This window comes from Scedosporium apiospermum, assembly GCF_000732125.1.
Source record: "Scedosporium apiospermum strain IHEM 14462 chromosome Unknown SEQ_SAPIO_0044, whole genome shotgun sequence".
NCBI classification, from domain to species: Eukaryota; Fungi; Ascomycota; class Sordariomycetes; order Microascales; family Microascaceae; genus Scedosporium; species Scedosporium apiospermum.
The window spans coordinates 1167122-1191727 of NW_015971745.1; the positions used below are offsets into that span (position 1 = coordinate 1167122).

A 24606-nucleotide genomic window follows, 5' to 3' on the forward strand; every position below is an offset into this window, starting at 1 on the left:
CTTCTCCAGGGCGCATGGTTTAGTGGTATAATTCCTCTTTAGCATAGAGGCGGTCCCCGGTTCGATTCCGGGTGCGTCCATCTATTTTCGTCATACGATTGATTGAACTTTTTTTTTTTTTTTCTCCTTTCGCTCTTGTCTACTTGCTTCTTTACCCCATTTCTCTTTTCAGCACGATCGAGTCCTTTCTTCCTTCTCCTTTCCTTCTCTTTTCCTTCCCTTTTTAATTATTAGTTTAGTAGCTCTATCATCCGAATATCAATTGATACGTTTCTGCTCGACCGTAACCACTTGTTTAACACCCGATACCCATTTCATCAAGGAAGACTCATGAACACCTCCAGCAGCTTTGGATATTTCGGCGTCCTAAGATACTCGTTGTCAGTTTGTCCTCTGCCTCTGCCTCTACCATTCTCTTCTTCGTTGAAACAGATCACCTACCCGAGTCCCGTCACTGGATCCCAGCCCTTGACCGCCGGGAACCCCCTTGATAGGCAGTTGGGATTCTCCCCTTTGGTGATATCTTCAAATATCTCAGGGTGCGAGTACTGTCCTCTAAGTTAGCCCGCCGAGTTCAAGGGTCGGGAGACCGTTCCGTCTACCAAAACTTACAATGACTGGATGAACCCATCCTACTGTACTCTTCCCCACCGCCAACCTCTCCTCGTTCACCAAATTCAACATCGACGCCACGATCGGCGCCGAAGCCGACGTTCCCATCATGAGAACCGGGTGTCCGCGGTGCACCACGTAGATGTTGTCCCCGATGGCTGACAGGTCAGGGTATCCTCTCCCCTCCAGATTAAAATTCAGGCCGTCGGATCCGATGGTCTCGTAGTCCGTGCGACCGCCGTGGTAACCTTCGACGTCGAGGGTGATGTTTGAAGCGGCCAGGGTTGAGAAGTAGGCTTTTTGGTGGGCGAGTTGGTATTCTGGGACGGGGTAGACGTTGGAAAAGCCGCCTCCCGAGGAGAAGAAGGTCGTGGCGGTTTCTTCGTAGGGGCCGGTGAAGCGCTGGAGTTGGTCGAGGTTTGGCTTCTTCGTGCCCCTGTCGTCATCGTCGTCGCCGCCGCCGCCGCCTCTTCCCTCTTCCTCGCCTCTCCCATCGTCTCCTCCCCGTCCTCCGCGGCCGGTCCTTTCATCGCCCTCATCGCCTTCATCGTCCTCGCTCTCTACCCTCCTCCACTCTGTCGACCCAACGGTCAAAACGTAGGGACAATTCCCCGGGAAATTCGGGTTAAACACATCGTAATTCTCCCCGAGACATCCCACCGGTGGAGGATCCCTCCTATTGCTCCCCACTCCATAATCTCCCGACGAGACCACCACCGTAACACCCTGCAGGGCCAATTTCATAATCTCGGCACACTGCCTCCTCAGGTACGATGCGGGGAGACTCGCTTCGGAGCCGCTGTAAGATATCGAAATGATGTTTGTCGGCTCGAACGTTCCGCATGCCAGGGGGCCGTCGTAGCCGCCTGGATTGGAATTGGGATAGGTTGGGTCGAGACATTCGGGGTCGAGGCAGTTGCCCGTTTGATTGTAGGCTGTGAAATCACAATAGCTTCCGTCTATGGCATTGAATAGATCTAAGCGGCGCTTCTTTTTAGCAGGAAATGCAAACCTGGATAGAGGGAGAAGGGGAACCAACTGTTAAAGTAGCCCTTGTAAATGAGTGGCTCTTGGGTATGTTGCTCTTCGTACCACGGATCATCGACGTGCCAGAGGACGGTTTCTTGAGGCCACACAAGAGACATGCCTAGTTGGAAATCCATCACGGCCTCGGCCCCGGATTCAGACCGATTGCTGGTTTCGCCGATGGCCCCGTTGACGAGATTGTTCTGCGGATGTGACCCCTTCGGCACCCACCTTTTTACCAGATACGGTATCTCGGTCAATGTTATGTTTCTCACGGGCAGAAGAAAGGAGAAATAATCGGAGGGAATTGGACTTACGGTGCCACAGCATGAAAGTACCGGTCCAAATCTCCCTGCCAATACCGAATGTTGAGCCCTTGGAATATGCCAAGCTTGTTATCGCTTCGGTTCTTGGTTCCCTCAGGAATGTCATACTGGGCTAGTGACTTGCAATTAGCATCGAAAATGCTCGCAAATGTCTAGCCTAGTTCACCTCCTTTACCTCTAATGCATTCAGGGGTGACACTGTAAATACAGTCATTATAAGGCGGTATGACCTCCGGCTCCTCTACCTCTGGTTCGGCGCCGTCGCGCTGATTCGTGCCTTCACTGCCGGCGACCGCCTTGGATTTGCCGCTCCATGACTTCCCCGGCGATTTATTTGCAAAGGGCAAACGGCCCTTTATTAAAACATCTGATCCGAGATGCCGACGCCAGCGAGACTGTTTGTCCTTAGGGCTAACCTCCCGTTCGTAAGTCCTCTTCTGCTGGGGCTGTACCAAGCTATCCTCCGGCATAAGCCTAATTCCAGGCGTTATGTAGTCAATATGATCGCGGACACTCTCCGGGAGGTAGTATCTATGAGCTCCCGTGTTAGGAAGCAAGGGTCTAACATCTTGCAGACCTGCAGGAAGGAGCCTTACCCAGAACAGGCAACATTCACGGTCCCAGTATCCTCATGCTCGTAAATATGAAAGTCCGCGTAAAAAAGAGCCTCAATCTCCTCCACCGTTGCATCGAATTGGATCCACTGGTTAACATGTTAGTCCTTTTATCCTCACCAAATGACACCAGTTAGGTCTCAATTCACCTGCTTATTGCGCGACCTTGATATCCTCGACGCAGAGATGCCCTCCGATACTAACCACTCCGTCACAGCCTTGACCCTATCCTCGCTCGGCTCGAAGAACTGGAGGACTTCTTCCGGGGAAAGATGGTTTCCATAGTTTGGAGAGTTCGGATCTGATCTGATCATCGGAAGCTCAAATGTTAGCGTGAATGTTCTCTTCCCGTGTCTCATTCCGTACCCAATTCATCAATCCACTTACATATCCCGTAAAATCCTATGCCCCTCGTCAAGATTATCTTGCATCAGTCCCACCCGCACAGGAAGTAGAGTCTTCGCATCAGCTCTATTCCTCTTAGTCCATAACTTGGCATGATCCGGCAAATGCCTCTCGTGTAGGATATGTGATCGCGGAATAAGCCTCGATGTGTATGGATTCGAAATCCTCTCCGGAAGGGCCGTGGATACGGCCTGCGAGGAGAGGAGGCAGACAGCTCCTAGATAAAAAATTTTCATTGTGTTTCTCCAAGACGACCCGCGGAGTTGGATGCCCCTGTGTGACGGTGAGATTCCCTCCCAACCGAGGATTTTTATAACGGACACGGCGTCAGGTTCTTTCCTCAAGATATCACCTAGTAGAGGAAGCTGTATGAATTCATACATAGAAACGAGAGAGTCGAGTATTGTGAGTTCTCTTTTTAACACCTACGCCCCAGTCTTGCCGTGCCGTCTGTAAGCCGACGACATGGCCCGAAATGGGCATGCAATTGATTAAAAGGAAGCCAAGTAAGAACGGATCACGGCCTTTAGTACCGCAATGCTGGGTATGTCCATAGCTGTAAATCTAATAGATTTCCCGCCGGTTAATATAATGAAATCACACCAATGCCTTGGGGGATATGTGTCCGCTTGACCTTCTTCCCGACGAAGGAGAAACAGACATCGCAAACCGCATGGCACAGCAATCTTTGTCCGTCGACTTAATCTTTGTAAATCTGAAATGAGTTAGGTTTCGTGAGGAAATCCTTCCTCGCCACTGCGTGTATTCCACAATTAGTGCCCTCGGAAATAGAAAGGCCATAAAGGGTCGCATTATAGCCACAGAAAATATGTTCTATTTAATTTCCGTCGCCTACCGGGTCTTCAGATCATGGTTCAGGTAATCTTCGGCGTCCGGAGCATGGCCGAGTATGGCTCCTCAATTTTGATATGTAGTCATTAAGAGAGAATAGTGTCCAAGACCTTACAATCGAGATACTTCCCTGTCGTGCTGGAAAGACAAAAGCAGGATTTTCAATTAGACGTCCTGACTGATCTGGATACGGCATCCTGTGCAATATCTTTCTGAATCTGGACGAAAAGAAACTTGGGTATTCGTTTTATTCCTCTGCGATTTACCACGGTCCCTTACCCTCATCCGGCCATTGATCCGCCAAACCCTCGATATGCGCCAGCCCAGCATCCGTCCTTCTCGCCACTAGTTTTCTCAGATTCAACATGACACTATACCTAATATACGTGGATCCCGACTTCTTAAAATAGCCACCTCCAATACCATGAATATCACTCCCGCCCTTCGAATAATACTGGCTCATCAAAGGCGGCTGCGTCGTAATACAAACTGGCCTCTCGCCCTCATACGCCCCATCACACCAGTCTCTCAACATCAAATCGTAACTACTCGTAAATTCCTCCAGACCGAACTTCAGCAGCAGCTTCCTGGCTCCGCGCCTGCTGACGGCATACGCTTGTATTCCCGCAGTGCCCCTCGCTTCGTGGACTACGCGCGTATGGGGCTCGAACCGCGCGGCGAAGTCGTCGATACGATCTGCGAACGGATGACGTTTAAGATGCCTCTTGTCCGCTACGGTCTCGTCATTGGGAATGAGGATGGTGAGGAGGGACAGCGGGGCGTGGTTCGAGTTTAGTTCGCGCGATGTCCAGTCGGAGGGGAGGTGGCTTCCTACGTGGCCTAGCCAGATGACGTCCCAGTCGTCTCCGTAGGGAGAAGATGTTGTGCTCGGTTTCTTGGTCGCCGGTGTGTTTTGGAGTTCTTGGACGTAGGCGTCTTCTTGGAGGGTTTTCGAGAGCGCCGGGAAAAGGCTCGCGAGGTTGTGGGAGGGATCGTTTTGTAAGGGTTGGAGGTAGGCTTGGGAGGCGAGAGCAAAAGCTTGGGCTTGGGATTTTAGACGGATGTCCCAGTCGGCGTCGTCTTCCATGATCAGTGCAGAGGTTAAATTCTCTTGGACGATTCTGGGACGGAGGGGAGCACGGTCAGTTTCGGTAACATCGAGGAAAATCGTCGCCGGAGCTAGACCCACCTTTGTAGCACATTCATGTGTGCCCTCCAACTCCCCGTCTTACCAGACCAGTTCACATTCTTCTCCCGTGGGCTTGGCGGGAGCACTTTCTCGGGGATATTGGCGCCGCGGACACCGTCGATGTAGGTGAAATCGAGGCCAGTGACGGCAGCGGCGAGGGTCATGAGGTCCCGCCGATCGGTTCGTTCTGGGAGGTTTACAACGAAGATTTTGCCGAACTGTTGGAGAAGGTAAGAATGTGGGATTCGAGTGACTGGGAATTTATCACTTCTTAAGCTTGTGTCGAGGCATTTACCCCGTTGGGCGACTTACACCGAGAGTTGAATTGAGGACTTCCTCAGGTCCATCGCTCAACCTCCGCTCAGGAATACCATGATCGCGAGAGAATAGAATTATGAGTCCGATAATAAGAAGAACAGCGATTAGCAGGCGCCGCGCCCGACAGATGTGGATCAGCATGTCAACATGTTGCCACAACCTGGCAGAAGAGAGATGGTGATGTATCTCCAACTCAGGTGGTCTTGCTTGCTCGCAAAGAGCCGTCGGAATCGAAGCTCTCTTCCTTTGTAGAGAAGATGTACTTCAAAAGAAAGAAAATTACGAAATCGATAAGATTGAAGAGAAGAATCCCATGATGTCAAGGACAGATCAGTCGCTCTCAAACGTGATACACGAGAGCTTCTGCGGGTTGGCTAAAAACGGGTAATATAACACGAGGCACACCCAAGATATTCGAACAATCGATATTGATATTACTTCGCAGGCCCTGATCTTTCAATTTCGGGTCTTTAGTATCTCCAATTTGCGTGAGATGATCCCGACAGCCCGTTGCGAGGTCCATTTCTTAAACAAAAGCTCAATCCTACTTCTGCTTTTCTCAAGTCGCGCACGATCCTCACCGTTACAAACAAGGCGTAATCGCCGAGTCACTACAGGGCTCCATCAAACCGGAGTTTTTCAAAAAGGAACATCTAAATGCAAGAATAGGGGCCGAGGGGCCAATTACAAGTTCAGACAAAGAAGTCGGTTCCCAGGTGGGTTCACTAAGACTTTGCTGTTTTGACTGGTAAGATAGGGTTAGGATGGTGGGTTTGGTGCGGGGCCAAGTGATGAGGAGCAAGGTCCGCCTCTCGGAGCAGGAAACGGGTCAAGCATCTGTAAAAGATCGGACAGGATGGGGCGCGGGATGAGCCTTATTCTCGGGGGAGCTGATTAGCTCCCGCGACACTGCCATCATTAGGGCGTACTTTCAGAGCTGATGGTCTGTACATCAAAATCAGGCAACAACAGCGAGGATTCTAGATCTGGGGAGCCAGGCCGCACCGGGGATTCTATGCTGGCAGGGCGAATCTGATAAGCAGCGCGGGGGCGAGCTGGTGAATCGAGCAAATGCAACAGGGATTCTATCTCGTTGGATTCCGTCCCTTTGTGGGCAGGCCACATATGGCAAACGTGAAAAGGGCGATGTCGCACAATGGGATCTACGAACTCCTTGTAATAGGATGTCATCGGCGATCAAGCCTTGACAGTTTGCGAAAGATGGACCGTAACACTCATGTCGAGGGCCTTTGCTACGATGCATTTGGGATCTGGTCAGGCCCAGACCAAAATCAGGCTGCCACGAGCAACATGAGCAATGTGATGAACCTGAATCCGAGCTCGCCTACTTCGTACATGATTGGAATACCAGGCCAGTTCCACAACAATCGAGCCTCAGACTGTTTTTAACCCTCAGCCACTGGTGCAGAAGTTCCTTCACACACTCCACAGTCAAAGAGGCTTAACCCTGAGATTATGGCAGAGAGCCAGCCTTCAACCTGCCGGTGGGCATCCACTCCGGAGATGGGCATGACAGCGCTTCAAAAAATAATGAAATAAACAAATAAAATTCATAATCTGAGCGGGGGGATTTCTTTTAGGACCATTTTACAGAAGGTCTTATCGGTCATGTCATCGGTATTCAACACGACGTTCGGCAGGTTAACTGCAAACCGCCCAACATCACTCCGTACTTCCATGTGTGGCTTGGACCAAGGCGACCTGATGCTTCCTCCCCGTTGAGCACTGGTGCGTCCCGATAGTCTGGGGCTGCCGTGCCACGGGAGGTCAGCATCGCCAGCGGCATGGCTGTCTTCATTTATGCACCGCATGTTATGAGTGGGGTGGGTGAGGCTCACCGAGGTGGGAGTGGGAATGCAATTTTCGGTCTTGAGACTCGGAGGGAGCCGGGAGGTCATCAATGCAGACTCTCTTTGTCCCACCCAAAAATATCCATCCCTGATAAATCGGTCGTGGGGCTGGCGAGAAGGCGAACAGTGAACTGTCTGCCAGAGTCGTCTGCCCCGAAGCCTACGCAATAGGCATTTTTTTGAGAAGCCCGAAAAGTGAGCAGAATTGATAGAATACGAACGTGAGACGAAGAGGGAGATTCCTTCGTAAAGCAGGCACATTGACATGACCTCCTGTGGAGCATGTCGTGCAGCAATTGTGGCTCTCTCCCGAGCCTTCTCGTTTCAAATACGGATACCCGGCATCTCATCATCGCTGCCGAGAATCATCTCGGACTTGGGGAGGGTAATGGACGATAGTTTGGGGAGGCTTCCAGGCATGGATAACATTTGATGTCACCTCCACTAGGGCGGATTGACGGCATCAATAGCGTTCTGGTGTGTTGTGTGTGCAGGTTACCCCGTTTATCGACATTTGACAAGGCGCAGCAAGTTCCTGTCGCATTTGAACCCTAGTCAATTGATGAGGCAATTCACAAGAAGGAGCGAAGCCGACAGGCGGGGAGAGCACCCGAGAACCAATACTATTTTGTACAAAGTAGAAGTCAATGTGGGCATTCTCAATCCGTGACCATTTCTCGATTTACGGGCTTCCTTGGGCTTCTTCCTTCCTCTTCTTAAGCTGGGTCTGATTGTGGCAGGTGTTGGCCCGCGGGACAAACCGACTTTTAGCCAAAGGGCAGGCGCGAGGAGCAACGAAATTGACGTCCCGAACGTGCTAGCGGGGCGGCCTGCGAGGAGACCTTCCTGACTTCTGAGGTTGGTGTGGCTGAAGTCGGACCCCAAAATGTGGCCGATGCGAATCCAATCAGACGTCAGAGAACTCGAAATGTATTAATATTTCCATTTGGTCCATTCTTAGACTTCCTTCATAAAAGGACTACCAAAATATTCAACTTCGCACAATGGCCCTGGCAGGATCGGTATGTGGTGCACAGCTTGTGCACAGCCTCAGTGCTCTCATTCTCCGAGTGGTGTAAGTACACCAAGGTACTAGCGTATTGTATGGCGGGGATCATCTATTAGCACTGTATATTTGCAACTAAGAAGCAGAAGTTGACTCGGTCACCTTCGTCGTTAAACACTGTGGCCAAGTCCGGGGTACAAATCACTACTCGAAATATTGTTAGTCACCGCTCCCTCCGCCCTGTCGATGTGGTGCGCGAACAACAAAGTCGTACTTCGTACACAGGTACTTGGTGGTGTGCTTGTACCTGGGACCCTCTTCTTGTGAATGCATCCATTGATGTGTCTCGCCCTAGCCGCCGGGTCGTGTCGCTTGTCGTTTGCACAATTGAAGATGGTCGGTCTCGTCCACGCCGCCCCAGTCCAAAAATACCTTGAACAGGCTCGAGTCGTATAAAACATGACCTTGTATCTCACTGCATTGCTGCATCCATCTCCCTTTGCCCTTCGGTGATGTTACCACCCAGAGCCTTCATGCGGGAACTTTCCACAGCGGCTGCCTCTTGAAGATCAGCAAAGAGAGAGACGACAGCACAATCTCACCCTCGTTTGTTCCCTCCTTTCTTCATCGCTCCCTGTCTCACTTGACAGTCCACATTTGAAGTCGATCGCTCCAGTCTAAAGCTCTCGATCTCAGCTGAACCCCCACCTGAAAGTAATTTGATCACTCCCAAGCGCCGAGTCCATCCTTAGCGTTCTAGTGTCCAAGCTTCGTTCGATTGATTCCTTTACCCCGTTTGTGTCTTCTGTCTTGTCTCTCCCTCTTCAATAGACGCGTGAGCTTCAATCGCCTCCACCGGGTTTCTGTGTCCCTTCGCGAACATCCCGCTCGCCCTTTGAAGAATTAGCCGCCCAGTTTTTTTCTTCCCTTTCCGTTCCAGTCCGCCCACCCACAAAAGGGGACGTCGCGATGGAGTCGTCCGCTTCTCCTTCGGGAGCAAGCTCGCACGCGACGCAAACCGGCCGGCCTTCGCTCTGGACAGACTCGGACCAGCGCAAGCTTGGCCGTCTCTACGTCTATACGACTCTGCCCCTCAAGAAGATCCTTGATGTCATCCGAGCTTCCTCTCCTACCTCTGGACCTGGGTAAGTGAGACGCCTCTCTTTGCCCTCCCCACCTGCTATGGGTAACATGGCTAACATCGTCGACGCAGAAAGGATTCGGCCAATAAAAAGCTCAACGCCATGCTCGACAAGGAGCCCCGATGGCTCCGTCCTCGTACCGACACCGATGTGGAGCGCCGCATGACAGCTCTGGCACATTCGCCCACTCGATCGATCAAGCGCGAGCTTCCATCGCCCGGCGGTATGCAACAACACTACGACCAATCCCCCATCTCTCCTGCCGACTACAACAACCACAACCCCTGGAACCTGACGCCTAACAACGGCTTCGTCGCCCCCTCGCAAGCCGCCCATTACGACTACGATCCGACTCTGCTCCGAATACATCCTCCTGATACAAATTACCAAGCCCTATCATGCTCTCCAGAGACTCCCGCCCACTTTGCCAACCAAATCGTCGCTGAACCAGTGACGGAACCACATGCACCGCCCACTGGACTCCCTCACCGCTTTAGCAACTTTTATCGTCGCGGCACAACGATGACGAACTCGACCGAGAGAACGACGACCGAGCTGAGACGCGCGCTCTCGGGTTACTCCTCGAATATTGTGACCCACGTTCGACGGGTCGTAAAACGATACACGATGCCTGTCCAACAAGGGCAGAATAGCTCACCCCTTGCCGAGCACAGTGACAGCGCCTCGGGCTCTAGAAGAGATTCCTGGATCCACGACGAACATGCGCCGCCCGAGAGGACCGGAGAACTCTACTTACCTGGCGATTACCTGCTCATGGACGCCCTTCTGCAAAGACAAGGTCCTTGCCTCGAGGGATCCCCCGAGCACCAAACCCGCAACTGCCTCTGCCGTGCCGCCCTTCAGATCCGCGGAACAGTTTGGGTTGATGAGAACGGAGGACCATCCCCACTCGCTCTGAGCCTGATGCAAAAGGACGTTGCTACTCCGGCAGATTTTAATACCTGCGATGTGTTTGAGAATTTTCTCATGCACATGCTCGTCGCTCGCGACGTCGACCACTTTTACATACTGCAGCTTGTTTCGTCCAACGTCAATTGCCGCCAGAGGAACGTCGCTGGCCAAACCTTTCTGCATCTTCTCCAGCCATCCTGGCTCGACGAACCCAACACTGGTCTTGGGCATCTAACAACTCTTATTCAGTCCTTTCGTCACGACATGTCGTTCCTCCTCGCCAGGGACTGCTACGGTCGCACCTTCCTCCACGTTCTCCGATCCAAGATCCAAGATGCCACTCGCTTCAACCAGCTCCTCCAATCACTCGACTTCACCCTGCGCCGCGACGCCTTCGGGTCCGTTCCTGCCTATGAGCCCGACGCGCTTCACATCCAACCTCTACGGCGCGCCATCACGTCGGTGATGAGCGAAGACGCGCCGATGTCGTCGTATGACCAGCCAACACTCCCCGCAGTGGACCTCGACTTGGTATCCGCACATGCTAGGCTCATCGAGATGATCAAGAGGGCACAGGAAGAGCCCCGCCTCGAAGATGCCCGTGGCCGGAACGGACTTCATTGCCTTGCGGCTGCCATCCTAAGCGACGTGTCTCTTCTTCGACAAGCCGGAATGACAAACAAGCTTGACAAGAGCAACCAATCGGCGCAAGGCGAAGCAGCGTCCAGCAAGAAACGCAAGCGAGAAACTGGCCTCAAACACACCGATTCGTCCAAGGAGCGCCTCACACTCCGCGAAACCATCGCCAACAACCTGATCCTCTCGGGCGTCAACGTAAACCATTACGACGCCGATGGCAACACGGTTCTCATGGCCTTCGTGGCCCAGCTGCCCGAAGACGATGACTACAAGGTGCCTGTGGAAATCCTCAAGCTCCTCATCAAACACGGCGCCGACGTCAACGCTAGAAACCGCCGCGGCGAGACGGCGCTGCACATCGCGGTGCGCCGCGGCAGGAAGCTGGCCATGCGCACGCTTGTCGAGAACGGCGCTAATGTCCATGTGCGCGACGCTGCGGGCCGCGGACTGCTCGACGTGGCTGACGAGATGGCCAGGTGCAGCAATGCCAATAAGCCCTACATGCATTCTGAGGCGTGTAGGGCGTTCTTGTCGGGGCACCACGCTGTCCAAGACCCGTCCATCCTCCAGGAGTGGGGGGTGGCTGACTCGTAAGGAGTTTCGACATTTATTTAGCTTCTTTTTTTCTTTTTTTCTTTTTTTTCTCCTTCTCTTTTTTGGTTCTTTTATTCTTCGTTTTGGATGTAGGGAACTGTCTGGGCATTTGTGTATGAAGGGATGACGGGATTTGGCATTATGCCCCTTTTTTGCCTTTACAAACTTGTTGCTCTACTTGAAGCTTCGGCGTGGATGGAGGTTTTTGATTTTTGTCTTGGCCGATTGAGCCTTTCTTTTTGGGATACCCGTATGTACGACTATGATTAGATTCCTGTCTGTACTGCTTCTTCTTCTTCATCATCTTCTTCAAATTTGGGTTGTTTTGATTCTTCTTGTTATCTAGCTTAGAAACAATAGACGGTGTCTAGTCTTTTTTCTATGGTGGAGGTTATGTGGAAGTGTCCAGCGTGAGAACCTCATTCGCCCAGTATGGGGATCGAAATCTCCTTGAGATATATGATTAGGGATGAAAGTGACATAGTGTTTGGACGGCGCCAGGTATCTCATCTCAACCCGTTGGTCCCCTGGAGCGCCCAGCAGGTGGGAGTCTTAAATCGCTTAAATCGGTATGGGGATCTGTTCCTCTTATTAGATAGTTTTGCCCACCAACCTCGTATTAGCTCTACTCACCTTTACCATCGATGTTCCCCCCCCCTTTCCCCGGAGAAGTCACGCAACAGATCCAATGGATTCCGAGCATCGAGACCATCCACAGATATAGCCTTGGCCGGTCTGAAACGTGACACCCTCGAGAGCTAATAACGAACACGGAACCACATCCGCAACTGGGGACGTGCCTTGCCCGGTCATCCCAATATTATTGGCACTGCTGATGACCAAGAACCAATTACGATGTTGGGCACTCCGGAGACGGGACGTCACACACGGGAGGCTGTCGGTGTGACGCCCGCGATGGAGTAAAGGAAGGTCCCTGAGCTAATCCGCAGACATCCTGGCTGACGCTTCTGTGAAAGATCGATTGGCAGGGTCCACAGTTCGCGCATCGATCCTCATGCCAGAGCGCAAGCTGCGCCTTTCCAGAGCCCCCGATACCCGTAAGGAGGAGGCTCTTACAGCCTAGTCGAGATGAATCGAAATCGAAACTCTCCTGGATTTCAAGCAGTTCCCCTTCTTGGCCGCAGAACGTGGGAATTCTGTCGTTCCGCTACCCAGGATAACGGGCAAGGCTCTGAGGATGCATACTACATGCGAGTACTTGAAGGCATGCAGGAGTGTGGGCGAATCGTGGAAGGGGCCCCGTTTGTCGCAGCTCATGCAGCCGCCCGCGCTTCGCACCCCTGGCGGTTAACACGCTCGAAAATACAGGCAGGGGAGAGTTCCTTGGCCGCCCATAGTCAGGCCACGTCCCTATTCCCATGCCCGTCGTCCGCTTATCAGCACAGCCCTCAGTGTCCTCTTAGCGGTGCAGGGCTTGCTCTGTAAATCAAGGCATGGACGCGCCCGAGAGGATCCAAAAGTGTCTCAGGGTTCAGAAAATAGCACGATTCAGCACTCACCAAAAAGAATCATTGGTCTTGGAATTAAACTAATTTGTTGTTCAGTTGTGCGGAGTGCGAAACGAATATAGGTGCTGCTAGCCTAGTCGCATTCCAAGGTCCAATGGTCTAGTTGGTTAGGACGTCGGATTCTGATGCAATGCAGAGAATTCCGTAAGCCCAGGTTCGAATCCTGGTTGGACCTAGTCATTTATTTTTGGTGATGGGCTTTGATTTTGGACTTAACCTATAACCTCTTTCTTATTCTTCTGCTATTGTAGAATTGATAGTTGGGAATTTCTTTTTACTTGATCAAATAATTAAACCCTCCATCGTGTTACTATTATGGGTTCCATGACAAAGACATGAATCAATCGATCCGAATGGCGGGCATGTCTACGTCTATCTGAGCCTGGGCATGGCCTTTTCAGGAACCCATGTATCTTGCCTGGAGCTCCTCCGAATCCAGAGAATATCGAAGAACGCTCCCAAGTCACCCCGAGATTTTTACTCTGTCTCATTCGCCAATCGAGGAAACCCTCCCCGGCATGTTCCCCATCCTGTCAAACCCCAAACAGGCTGTTGCCGGAACCGAAGACCCGCCCTTCCCTTGCCCCAAATATCCAGGACAGGCACTCTTCCCCATCGTTCTCTTCTTTAAAACGTTTTAACCCCGAACCGTTTTTGGTAACCGGTCCTTTCGTGCTTTGGATTTATAAAGCCCTCTTTGCGATTGGCTTAGATTTCATACCCCTCCCCCATCCCCTCCAATCTACAAGGCATAACACAAGGGTGCTGGGGGCTCAAGCGCTCTCATGATGCGGGAAGACGAAGACGACATGTATTAAGCTTTTTGATGGCTCCGCTCCGAGAGATTGTGCCGCCCTTGACAGATTGAAGAGCGTGCTTTTTGCCCAATCGTCGGGGCGTTACCTTGGGTGGTTTCTCTGAGGAGTTGCTCCCGAAGGCCGAAAACAAAACGGGATCGCCAATCAACGGTTGCTGGCACCATCTGGGACGAGGGTGTGCGTAAGCCTTGTAGGTTTGCGCTTTCCATATCCCCTCTCTCTTTCTGGTCCCCTCTCTTGCGCGCTCGTTCTATGAATTCGGAGACAGGGACAGAGTCCACGTTAGAATGTGTGGTTGCCAGCGAGAAATGTCATCTACTACTGACAGCAGCAGACCGGCCGTCTGTCTTCTCCGTAAATATTACATCGGCGTAGTATACTCTATGAATAGCTCTCAGTTTTAACCGCTTCGGTCTTCCGTGGAAGAGAAAGACAAGCGGCGAATGGGCACTTCCATGCACTGACGCTCTGTCGGTTCTAACATCGCCATGAACGTGCCTAATACCATCCATGGCAGGTCTCATTCCTCCTCTCTCTATCCCCACCTCGTCTAGAGAATGGGCTCTGCCCCATGGCCACGCCATTTGCAAAACTCCGAAACACACTCCCGTAGACATTTGATCTCCCCGGTCCAGTGCCGACATCATCCCGACACCATCATCCCATCCCTCGACACTTCCTCACCTCCACACGCTGCTCTGCAGTCACCACTCCCCTTGCATACTCGCATATACTCTCACACTAGCCACGGGCGTAAACCAAGCTTAATAAAACGTCATCACTCTCTCCCGGCGATATTATCTACCCCTTGACTGCTCTACTCAACTAATACACTCGTCATGCACACAGTTCTCTGTCTCCTCCTTGCCCCTCCCCAATTTCCTCCGACCAAGACCTTGAGCAATATTATATATAAAACATCAATATAAACTTCATCTGTCCCCCTCGTCCACATCCGCCTGAACATTCAGATGCCGTTTATTCATTTCTTGGAAGGACCAATCGACGTGCCTCCAAATCTAATCAACAAACAATGACAAATTTCGAGATTGGACATTGGGTACTTTTCTTTCCAAGCCAAGACCCAGCGTCGACGTGCGTACCTGGTTCCAGAAAAAACAACGACGATACCTCAGAGCACGATATGTCATCCAAGGAGTTGGTCCGGCTAAACCGCCTCGTGCTGGCTAGACAGCGACCGCGAAGGGAGGGAGAATATAATGATACGGATGGGGGCAACGTAAGATGGTATAGAGTCCACGAACGGATATTGAGAGGGGTTGCTAAGAGGAATACCGAGACTGGGGGGTTTCGCTCTGTGCCATACATAAGGATGGAGACTTCCGCCGTCTCCATTCACGGATGATGGACTTTCTGGCACCTGATGCTCGATTCTCTATTCCCCTATTCCCACTAAGCTCCTGAATAGACCTTCTCTCCTCTCATCACGCCTGCAAAAATACCCAACACCTCCACAATGGGTCTCCTTTCCCTCACGACTCTCACCCTCGCCGCCCTTGCCGTCGCGGCCCCGTCTCCGCGACAGGACGCCGGCCTCACTTACAAGGATTTCTCCAGCTCCAATGGTATCGTCTACAGAGTCGCCATCCCCGATGTCACCGCCGCCCCCTTCGATGTCGCTCTCCAGATCGTCGCTCCTAAGGCCGTGGGATGGGCCGGCCTCGCCTGGGGAGGAAGTATGCTGAACAATCCTCTCACTGTCGCCTATCCCAACGGTGATACTGTGACCGTATCTTCCAGGGTTGCCGGGTATGTATAATCCCTCCCTCATCTCCATATGAACCCCCCACGGACACGCACGCAACACATACGAGAGACAAAACATCCTATTACCGGCATCCAATTAACGCCTGCTCTCTCCAGCGGCTACCAAGCCCCCACCCCCTACGCCGGCGCCGAATACACCGTCCGCCCCGGTACAACCGTAAACACAACCCACTGGGTCCTCGACACCCTCTGCAAAGGCTGCAGCCAATGGAACGGCGGAGGTCTCGACCCCAGCGGCGACGTCGTCCTCGCCTGGGCCTTCGCCCCCAACGCAGTCGCCAACCCTTCCAGCAACACGTCCAACATCGCCTTCCACAACCAGGGCAAGGGCGCCGAGAATTTCGACCTCACGGCTGCCAAGGTTAAGGATTTCGAGGCGATCGTTTCGGGTGGGACGGCGGGTGGGGATGAGGCGCCTGCTAGTTCCTCGTCGGCTGCTGCTGCTGCTCCTACTCCTTGAGGTAGTGTTGAAATTATAGAGGAGAGGACAGAAAGAGGGGAGGTGTGGTGATCCCACGATGAAGATTGCGTCATTGAAGTGAGCTGAAGAACGGAAGAAGGAGTAGTCTAAGTTCATGTTCATGTACATTTTCCCCCGTTTCCTCGTTGAGCGTGGTTTGGTACCAATCGCTATATGGACCCGCGACAGTTGCTATGTACATACGCGTTGGAAGACTTTCACAGATGAAAAAGCGCCGGAATTGCTGTGAAGACTATGCATTTTTCTTTTCTTTTGTCTAGCCCTTTTTTTCCTTCTTACAAGTAGTCCTGGATGACCTTCCAGAATGCCTCGGGTGCCTCAGACATTGGCAAATGACCAGTCTCCGGAACAAGTCTCAGCTCCGTCCCAGATGGACCCATCTTGTCCTTAAATCCATCCATCGCCTTCACCAAGGCCCCCTTGGCATCCGCCTCGCCGGCCACAAAGATAGCAGGGACTTTGCAACCGGGCATAAGGGGCTTCAAGTCGTAATCCCACAGGGCCTGACAGCTGTACTTGAAGCCCTCGACGCTGTTAGTCGCGACGATCTTGGTCATCCATTCAGTGACGTCCTTCTTGTTCTCCACGGTATTGGGGTGGAACCACCGCGAGACAGTGACGGGCGCGAGGTTGTCGATGCCCTGCCCGCCGTTCTCCTCAGCCACGGCCGTGCGTTCCTTCCAAGCGACCGTGTTAGCGGGGCTAGACGTAGCGTTGAAATCACAGGCAATAATCTTGGAAACACGCTCGGGATAGTCGATGGCGAACCGCGTCGTCGTTGCGCCGCCCATGGAAACTCCGATGAGAGTGTGGAGCTTTTCTATCCTCAGACCATCGAGGAGGGTCTTGAGATCCCCGGCCAGCATCTCGAGCGTCGCGGGCACGGGCGGGTGGGGGACGTCGTGGCGGCCGCGGGCATCGTAGCGTAGGATGCGCAGGTCGGGACGTTGGGCCTTGAGGATTTCAACGAAGGGATCCCACATGTGCAGAGAGGTGAGGAGGGAATTGCAAAATGCAACGACTGGGGCGTCGGGGGATGGGTTACCCTCCAGTCGGTAAGGAATCGTCAGCGCATCTGGAGTGGGTACGTAGGACTCGATCACGGCATTGGGCCCGGGGGTCGTTATGGTCGTAGTAATAGTCGCAGTTTCGCGGGACCCGGAGGACACGAATTCGCCCTTGTCCGCGGGCAATCTCGACAGGGAAGACAAATCCCTAGATCCCGAGCCGAACACGTAAAATAGAGAAAACGTCCTCCGGCTCGCCGCCTCCACATACTTGGACATGACCTCGGTTCGCCAAGTCGTAGACGTAGACGCCTTGTGCTCAGGCCCGCCGAGACCGTTTTGCTTCGTGTAATCGTGAATGGCGAGATACGTTACTTTCCCAACATCCTCGATACTTGACGTCCTGAACCACCGCGTGCGCAGCCAGCCAGGGACGCGAGAAAGCATGTCGATGTGTTCTTCCTCAAACCACTTGCGATAAGCGTCCTCGGCACCCTCGACGGCCTTCAACGTCGTCTCGACGATAACCTGAACAGCTCCCTCGGCCTCGGCTTCGGAAAGCGACTCGATGGGCTTGAAAGAGGGGGACTCCTTGGTTAGAACGAGATCATAAAATCGCCTATCAACCTGGACTTGTCCGATGGTGGCGGCCTCGCGCGGCGTGCGGTTCTCGCGAAGGCTGGTGTAAATGGGGGTGAGGAGGTGGGACATGTCAGTCACGTCGTAGAGGGCGACGTAAGGGGGGTCCTGGGCGTCGGTGGCTCGGTAACGGAGGCCGTTGGTGAAGATGTGGGGTAGTCGGAGGCGGTTGGGGCCATGCTCGTTGTTATACCAGTCGTGGAACTGGTCGAGGGAGAGACCCTCCTTTGGGCGCATAAACACGATGAGAAGGCCGGGCGTTGTCATGTTGGACAGCGGTTTACGATGATGCTGAGAAGAACACAAGGGAGAGAGAAGAAGAAGAAGAAGAGGAAGAAAAGAAAATAAGAAAGAAGAAAGATCACAGAAGATGAGAGTGCTTAAAGATGAGGCGGGCTAGAGATTATTAAATTCCCAGCTCTAAGGCGGGGGATAGCAATAAATATGGACACGCGGAAAAGCCGCGATGTGATGTCAAGATCAATGTGTGGGAATGAGGGGCACCGGCTACTAAGTGGGGGAGGCCAAGACGAACAACAAGAGAATAAGCTGAACTGAGATTCAGAGATGGCGAAAGCTGTATTTAATACTTCGTAGCATCGGTTGATCTAGAGGAACTCATGCAACTCGAACTTGGATGGGTCTACTGAAATGGAGCTTGACGAGGGTTTAATAGCAGAAGAATCGTCAGAATTCCCTCGATTTACCAGAACAATTTGAAGCCCTCGACACTGATCAGAATATCTAAGTAGGAAAAGGCAGGGAAGGTCCCACCGGCCTAGCGACTGCCGAAATGCACGGTCTCGGCATCGAGTTCGGCAGGGCAGACTGACAAACGGGTGGCCAAAGGCAGGAGGTGCGGAGGAGGTGGGGGGGAGAGGACAAGGAAGGAAGCATGGCGACAGAGTTAAATTGTCTTAAGCCTTGACCTGAGGCTTAGCAGCATTTCAGTGGTCAAGGTTGGCCTGCGGCAGCGCCAGTTGGTCGCCAGGTGACTTCTCGAGCTTGATGACAGCGGAAGTATTAGTACATTTTTGTGATCTTGATATGAAATTCGGGAAAACTCGCAAAGTCGCAAAGCCAACGTGTGACTCTCCACCTCAAGCCCTTCCACACTTGAAGGCCAGTGCTCTCTCTCTGTCATTTACCTCAGAAGGCGTCAATAATATGAACCCATTGATCTCTTGCCGATTCAATTGTTTGCTTCCTGCGAAGCATGGCCCCCAATTCGACGTGTTTGGCTTCATTTGATGTTGCTACTTCGTATTGATCTGCGACATCAAGTATACACTTTTAGCTCGGGGCCACATGTAAGTATCAGTTACTCTCTACGAAGCGTCTCTTCTTTGCCAGTTCTCCAAGATGATCTGGATCGTTGATGTGCCGCAGCGCTCTGGGAAGCCTGGGACACAGAGGCCCCACTACTGATCATTCACGCTCCAGTTGTACCAGGTACTCGTGGAGCCCCCACTAAGAACTGACCTATCAAATTCGTCTCCCAAAAGTTACTTGGAAGCTTGGAAGGAACGAGCAAACTGACAAGCAAGTGCGCTGCACGACAATCGGAGAAACTAGACAAGCTTGTCGAGAGCCTGGCGGAGTGAAGAGAGCGAGCTATCGAATTCCAAACTTCGATTCACTCCTTTTTCTTGTTTCTTGCTTCTCTCGGCTCGTGGTTGAGGCGCGATTCCACATCGCCAAAACCGCCGGGAGACTGCCCCTCACCCAAGACTTGTTCCGGGTGTCTTGAGCCTGCTCTCGCCAGAGCATTGAAATCAGCTGGGGCTGTTATCTGCAAGCATCCATTTTGGCTTCTTGCGTCAACAAAGGTCGTGTCGATATGTTCATAGCTTTCCGAGTCCTCGCCTAGACCTGCGGATACGTGCCGCCCACCGAGACGACCTTGTTATCAACTCTCCAACCATTCGAATCTCTCCCATCACGAGTCCAGACCTGAGAGGCCCGGCAGGGCCCCTCCCGCTTCTGATTTGATCCTTACTCATTCTGTTTGCTGGCTGGGTTACACAGCTTCGTCCGCCACTTGCCATTCGCCATACACCATTCCACCCTCGACCACCTGCACTCGTCGATTCGGATGCCCACCGTCTCAGCCTGGATGCCTACGCTCCTTCGAAATGCCATGCTCACCTCTTGCTTTTTAAATCCCCATTCACCCTGGCTACTCCGAGGCTCCCCTCTCTCGTTTTCTCCCCTCTTCGTTGCACACGCCGAGTTGTTGCTGGGTTCATGCTCTCCCTACGCCCGACTCTAGACACCCTCGTCACTCTTTCTTCCGCGTATTTTCTATCTACACTAGACTTAGAGCCCACAGCTTGATGAGTGCAGTCGACAAAATCACCCTCTATTCGGATATCCTTTCGAGTAAAATAGTGACAATAAATACTGATCCACGGCTCCCCTGAGCCACCACGCATCAATGGAAGTCTACTTCCAGGGACTGCCGCAGGGCTTGTCCCAAGCCAGTTTTCAGAACGGCCTCCAGGGGTTCATGAACGTCTTGGGAATCGTCGATTGGTCTTGTCAAGTTCACGGACGCAAGGACTTCGGCTTTGCCACATTTCTCCACGTCTCGGACGCCAACAAGTTCTTGCAAGCCCATGGCGCCGTTAAGCCTCACAAGGCGAGGCTGCGCATTTTCAACCGTCCCGTTTACGCTTCCAAGGGCAAGAGGACCCCTGATAAGTTGGCAATTCAACATCTCCGATACCACATGGAACAAAGAGCTACCACCGTAGCCAAGCCCGTCTCCAATCATGCACCAGTTCTGGACAATATGCGGTCCATAGACTGCGGCCATCTCACAATCGACCCCGACGGAGATGATCTCGTATTCGTCCCGCAGTGTACTCTCTCGTGCAATCTCAGCATTAGTTCATGTACCGCCAAGTTTGCAAAGAGGACGCTCATTCTTAAGTACAACAACGGTTCCCGTGTGGATATCCCCTACGAAAGCGTGTCGGAGATGGTTATCGATAAAATCAGCCCTCAAATCACCTTAATCCTGACCGCGACCCCAAGGTTCTTCGCCCCAGGCAACCAAATCGATCGATCGATGGGAAAATTGGATCTTGAGGCATTTGGATGGAACAATGCCTCAAGGGTCCCGGATCGGATGAGGACCACACATCTCCACGGTTGCGACGAGCACTCTAAGTACGTCGCGCACTGCCTCGTCTATCGCCTCACCTTCTGGCAAAATTACAATGTGTTTGACCATCACATGTCTGCAGTCGAGCACATAGACGTCGTAGCTTGCTCTCGATTCTCGTTCCGGCAGCTCGCACCAATGCCTGGCAGTACCGATTTCCCTTCCGCTTTCCAAGCCTTCACTCGTAGAACGAATGAAATCCAGGCCGTCAATGCTGTCCCGTTCGACATCCTCTTCCAGGTCCAAGCACTTGTCAGGAACATCTACGTGACTCCGAAGGTTGGGATCGAGATTCTGGATTATATGGAAGCCTCCTTCACTGACGCCAAACGAAGACGCTTACCTCCGCCCTTCTCCGTCAAGTCTTTCAAACAACTCTTCCAGAAAATCCCGTACCCGTCCCCGGATATGGATCTCGACCGACTCACCTCTAGATATATTTTAGACGATCTTGTGGGGATCGAAACTAGTGGGCGAAGCCACTCTCCTTTTTTTTCCAGATTAGAAAAGGAACGCTCGGCGCGCCAGTCGTGGGTGTTCAAAGCTGTCGTGACGCCGACGCGTATTATTCTGCAAGGTCCTGACCTCGAGACGAACAATCGAATCCTTCGCAAGTTCCCCGATTTCACGGACAATTTCTTGCGAGTCCAGTTTAGCGAGGAGGACGAAGAAGACCTCTTCTTCAATCCAAATGTGTCCAACGACATGATTTTGAAGCGGTTTGAAAACGTCTTCCGCACTGGAATTCAAATCGCTGGTCGAGTGTATGGTTTCTTGGGATTTTCCCACTCCTCTCTACGGTCCCACTCTGCGTGGTTCTCGGCGTCCTTCTTCGACAAAGATCACAAATTCCAGACCTACATTAGCATCATAAAGGATCTGGGAGATTTTGAACACATTCGTATCCCCGCGCGTTGCGCCGCAAGGATTGGCCAGGCATTCAGCGAAACACCTTTCTCGATTCACCTACCCGATCATGGCATAACGCAGTCCTACATTGCCGACGTCAAGTCTCCCGACGGCAAGCGAATCTTTAGCGACGGTGTAGGGACCATCTCCCGCGCTGCCGCGCTATCTATCTGGGGCGTGTTGCCTAAGAGCAGCAATAGAGCTACGTGCTTCCAGATCAGGTGGGCCGGGGCTAAGGGCATGCTTTCGCTTGACACCCGACTACCCGGGAAGCAGTTTTGCATCCGAAAGGAAACGATGGAGAAGTTTCCGAGTCCCGACAGCGCAGACCTCGAAATCTGCGACATGTCGTCTAGACCACACCGATTCCTCCTGAACCTGCAAATCATTAAAATCCTCGAGGATCTAGGAGTCGACGAGAGCTGGTTTCTCCGCCTCCAGAAGACGGAACTTGACCGGTTGAAGGCCGTGACGAAGACTGCCGAGAGCACAGCGGCATTCCTTCACTGTCACGATGTCGGCACGGAAGCAGACCTACCGAAGTTCATCAAGCGGCTGAACAAGCGCAAGATTGACTACCGCCAGGACCCCTTCATCCGGTCTTTGGTAGAGTCCGTCATACTCAGAGAACTGCGGCTGCTGAAGCACAAGGCCCGGATTCCCGTTAGAAAAGGCGTGACTCTCTTCGGCGTCATGGACGAGACGGGATATCTTGAGGCGGACGAGGTCTACGTCACCTTTGAGAAGACGTACCAGGGGATAGAGGTCCCGATTGACCATTCGATAAGGGACGGCCCGGTTACTGTGACCAGGTCGCCGGCGCTGCATCCTGGGGATATTCAAATAGCCTATCAGAAGACTCCACCCTCGGGTCATGCGCTTAGAGCATTGAGGAACTGCATAGTGTTCAGCCAGAAGGGAATTCGGGACCTCCCCAGCAAGCTGAGCGGTGGAGACCTGGACGGCGACAAATACAACATCATATGGGATCCGGACTTGAAGATAGAGCGGCTCTTTGAGCCAGCCGATTACCCTCGCGTGATGGCGAAGGGCCTTGACCAACCAGTTGAAAAGTCGCACATGGCCAATTTCTTTGTCAATTTCATGAAGACGGATCAGCTTGGTATCATTGCGAATCGGCACCAGATTATCGCTGATAAGAAGCCTGAGGGGACCCTGGACTCGGACTGCATCAAGCTCGCGGAATTGCACTCGAACGCGGTGGACTTTTCTAAGACGGGAGTCCCCGTTGACGTTGCCCTCATGCCGAACTTCAAACCGAGATTCCGGCCAGATTTGTAAGTCCGCCAGTGTATTCCGAGATTTGGTTTTCTTACTCCTCTCTTCCCTTGCTATCGGACTCACCTTGTTCTTTGGAGCATCTAGCTAACGACTAGCGCATTGCGCTGGCCCCCCTCTTCAGCCTTTCGCCAGCCCCTCTAACCAAAGTTTATGACCTCGGAACAATTGAATTCATGGACGATCCTGCCAACTCCAAGGAAGACGAGGAAGACGCCGCCCCGAATTACCAGTACTACAAGTCGGAAAAGATCCTGGGTAAGCTGTATAGGGAGGTGGATGAGAAGAAGGTGTGGTCTAGCATACAAAGGTCTGCGTCGGCAGATGGTCCGTCTATATGGGACCAGCTCCTCGGCGTTGTAGACAAGGAGCTTCGCGATCTCAGGCTGTACTTTGCGATCAATTGGGAAAGCCAGGTAGAAATGGCTCTAACGCTCAAGGAAGGGTAAGCCTTTTTTTTTTTTTTTTTTTTTTTTTTTTTTTTGCCTCTATCCCCCATTCTCCTTCTTTCATTTTCAGAGAGGCCCTTTTTGTTAACATTTAGCGTCAACTCTCAGATACGAAACGATTGTTAGGGACCTGCAGAACATACACAACCCAAACACCACCTCGGGTCTCTCCGAGCTCGAGGTCTTCTGCGGCACAGTCTTCCACAGATCCTGCAAGCCCACCCGCCGCCAGCGCGAATGCTCCATCAAGATCCGCGAAAAGATCAGCGAGGTCCTAACCTGGTTCGTCGGCGAGCTCCGCAGCGGCGGCGTAGGCCTCGCCGCCCAAGCCGACGACGACACCGCCAGCGTCTCGAACAGCAGCACCCTCAACGGCGCGGCGACGACGTCGGCCGACAAGATGGCCGCTCGTCTGCGGGCCATAGAGCTCTGCCTCGCGTGCGTGCGCGTGGCGTGCGAGAAGTCGCATGCCATCGGCGGGCCAGAGAGGAGGGGGAGGAGGGGGAGGAGGGGCGGGGAGCAGATGAAGAGTTTTTTGGTGGTGAGTGCTGCGACGCTTTTGAGGGAGTTGGATCGGTATCGGTTTGATGCGGAGGAAGCGGCGAGGAGGCAGATGCTGAGGGAGGGTGGCGGTGGTGGTGGGTATACTGGGGTGAGGGGGCGGCGGAGGTAAGGTGTTTTGATGTGTGTCTTCTTTCTTGTCTACAAGGTTTTTTTTTTTTTGGCTCTGGTGAACTGGAAGTTGGCTGGGGATGCATGTAGTCGTCGGTTTCTACTTCCAAAGTGAGTTTGATAATAATGAACTTGAGCGAACGAGTTTACCCCTTGACTGAAATAAGGGATGAAAGGACTCCCGATCCCTGGTATCTATTCATTGAGTCCATTCCATTTATTCCGTTCCGTTCATTCCTACCCTTTACAACGCCGATATAATCCGAAATCATGACATTCCCTGGATCCTCGAGAGATCCTTAATTTCCCCCATTTCTTTATCCGTCTCCATATTTTCCCT

General features: G+C 52.6%; 4 protein-coding genes and 1 pseudogene across 4 annotated transcripts; 3 read left to right on the plus strand and 2 right to left on the minus strand.

Annotated features, from left to right (window-relative positions):
* Positions 1 to 317: 317 nt before the first annotated feature.
* SAPIO_CDS1160 (uncharacterized protein) lies at positions 318 to 5483 on the minus strand (the record flags this gene model as incomplete). Its single annotated transcript, XM_016784504.1, has 12 exons — positions 318 to 366; positions 442 to 548; positions 613 to 1547; positions 1625 to 1869; positions 1956 to 2076; positions 2140 to 2495; positions 2561 to 2667; positions 2728 to 2884; positions 3840 to 3900; positions 4115 to 4956; positions 5025 to 5242; positions 5337 to 5483. The coding sequence occupies 12 exons, from the start codon at positions 5481 to 5483 to the stop codon at positions 318 to 320; spliced, it is 3345 nt and encodes a 1114-aa protein (XP_016646059.1).
* Positions 5484 to 9188: 3705 nt separating this feature from the next.
* On the plus strand, positions 9189 to 11506 carry SAPIO_CDS1161 (uncharacterized protein; the record flags this gene model as incomplete). The annotated part of the gene is made up of 2 exons (XM_016784505.1): positions 9189 to 9364; positions 9433 to 11506. The coding sequence occupies 2 exons, from the start codon at positions 9189 to 9191 to the stop codon at positions 11504 to 11506; spliced, it is 2250 nt and encodes a 749-aa protein (XP_016646060.1).
* A 3824-nt stretch (positions 11507 to 15330) lies between these two features.
* SAPIO_CDS1162 (uncharacterized protein) lies at positions 15331 to 16101 on the plus strand (the record flags this gene model as incomplete). The annotated part of the gene is made up of 2 exons (XM_016784506.1): positions 15331 to 15623; positions 15738 to 16101. 2 exons carry the CDS (start codon positions 15331 to 15333, stop codon positions 16099 to 16101), a joined length of 657 nt encoding a protein of 218 aa, XP_016646061.1.
* Positions 16102 to 16397: 296 nt separating this feature from the next.
* Positions 16398 to 18035, minus strand: SAPIO_CDS1163 (annotated as a pseudogene; the record flags this gene model as incomplete).
* Positions 18036 to 20205: 2170 nt separating this feature from the next.
* On the plus strand, positions 20206 to 24267 carry SAPIO_CDS1164 (uncharacterized protein; the record flags this gene model as incomplete). Its single annotated transcript, XM_016784507.1, has 3 exons — positions 20206 to 23144; positions 23270 to 23590; positions 23703 to 24267. 3 exons carry the CDS (start codon positions 20206 to 20208, stop codon positions 24265 to 24267), a joined length of 3825 nt encoding a protein of 1274 aa, XP_016646062.1.
* Between the last annotated feature and the right edge of the window lie 339 nt (positions 24268 to 24606).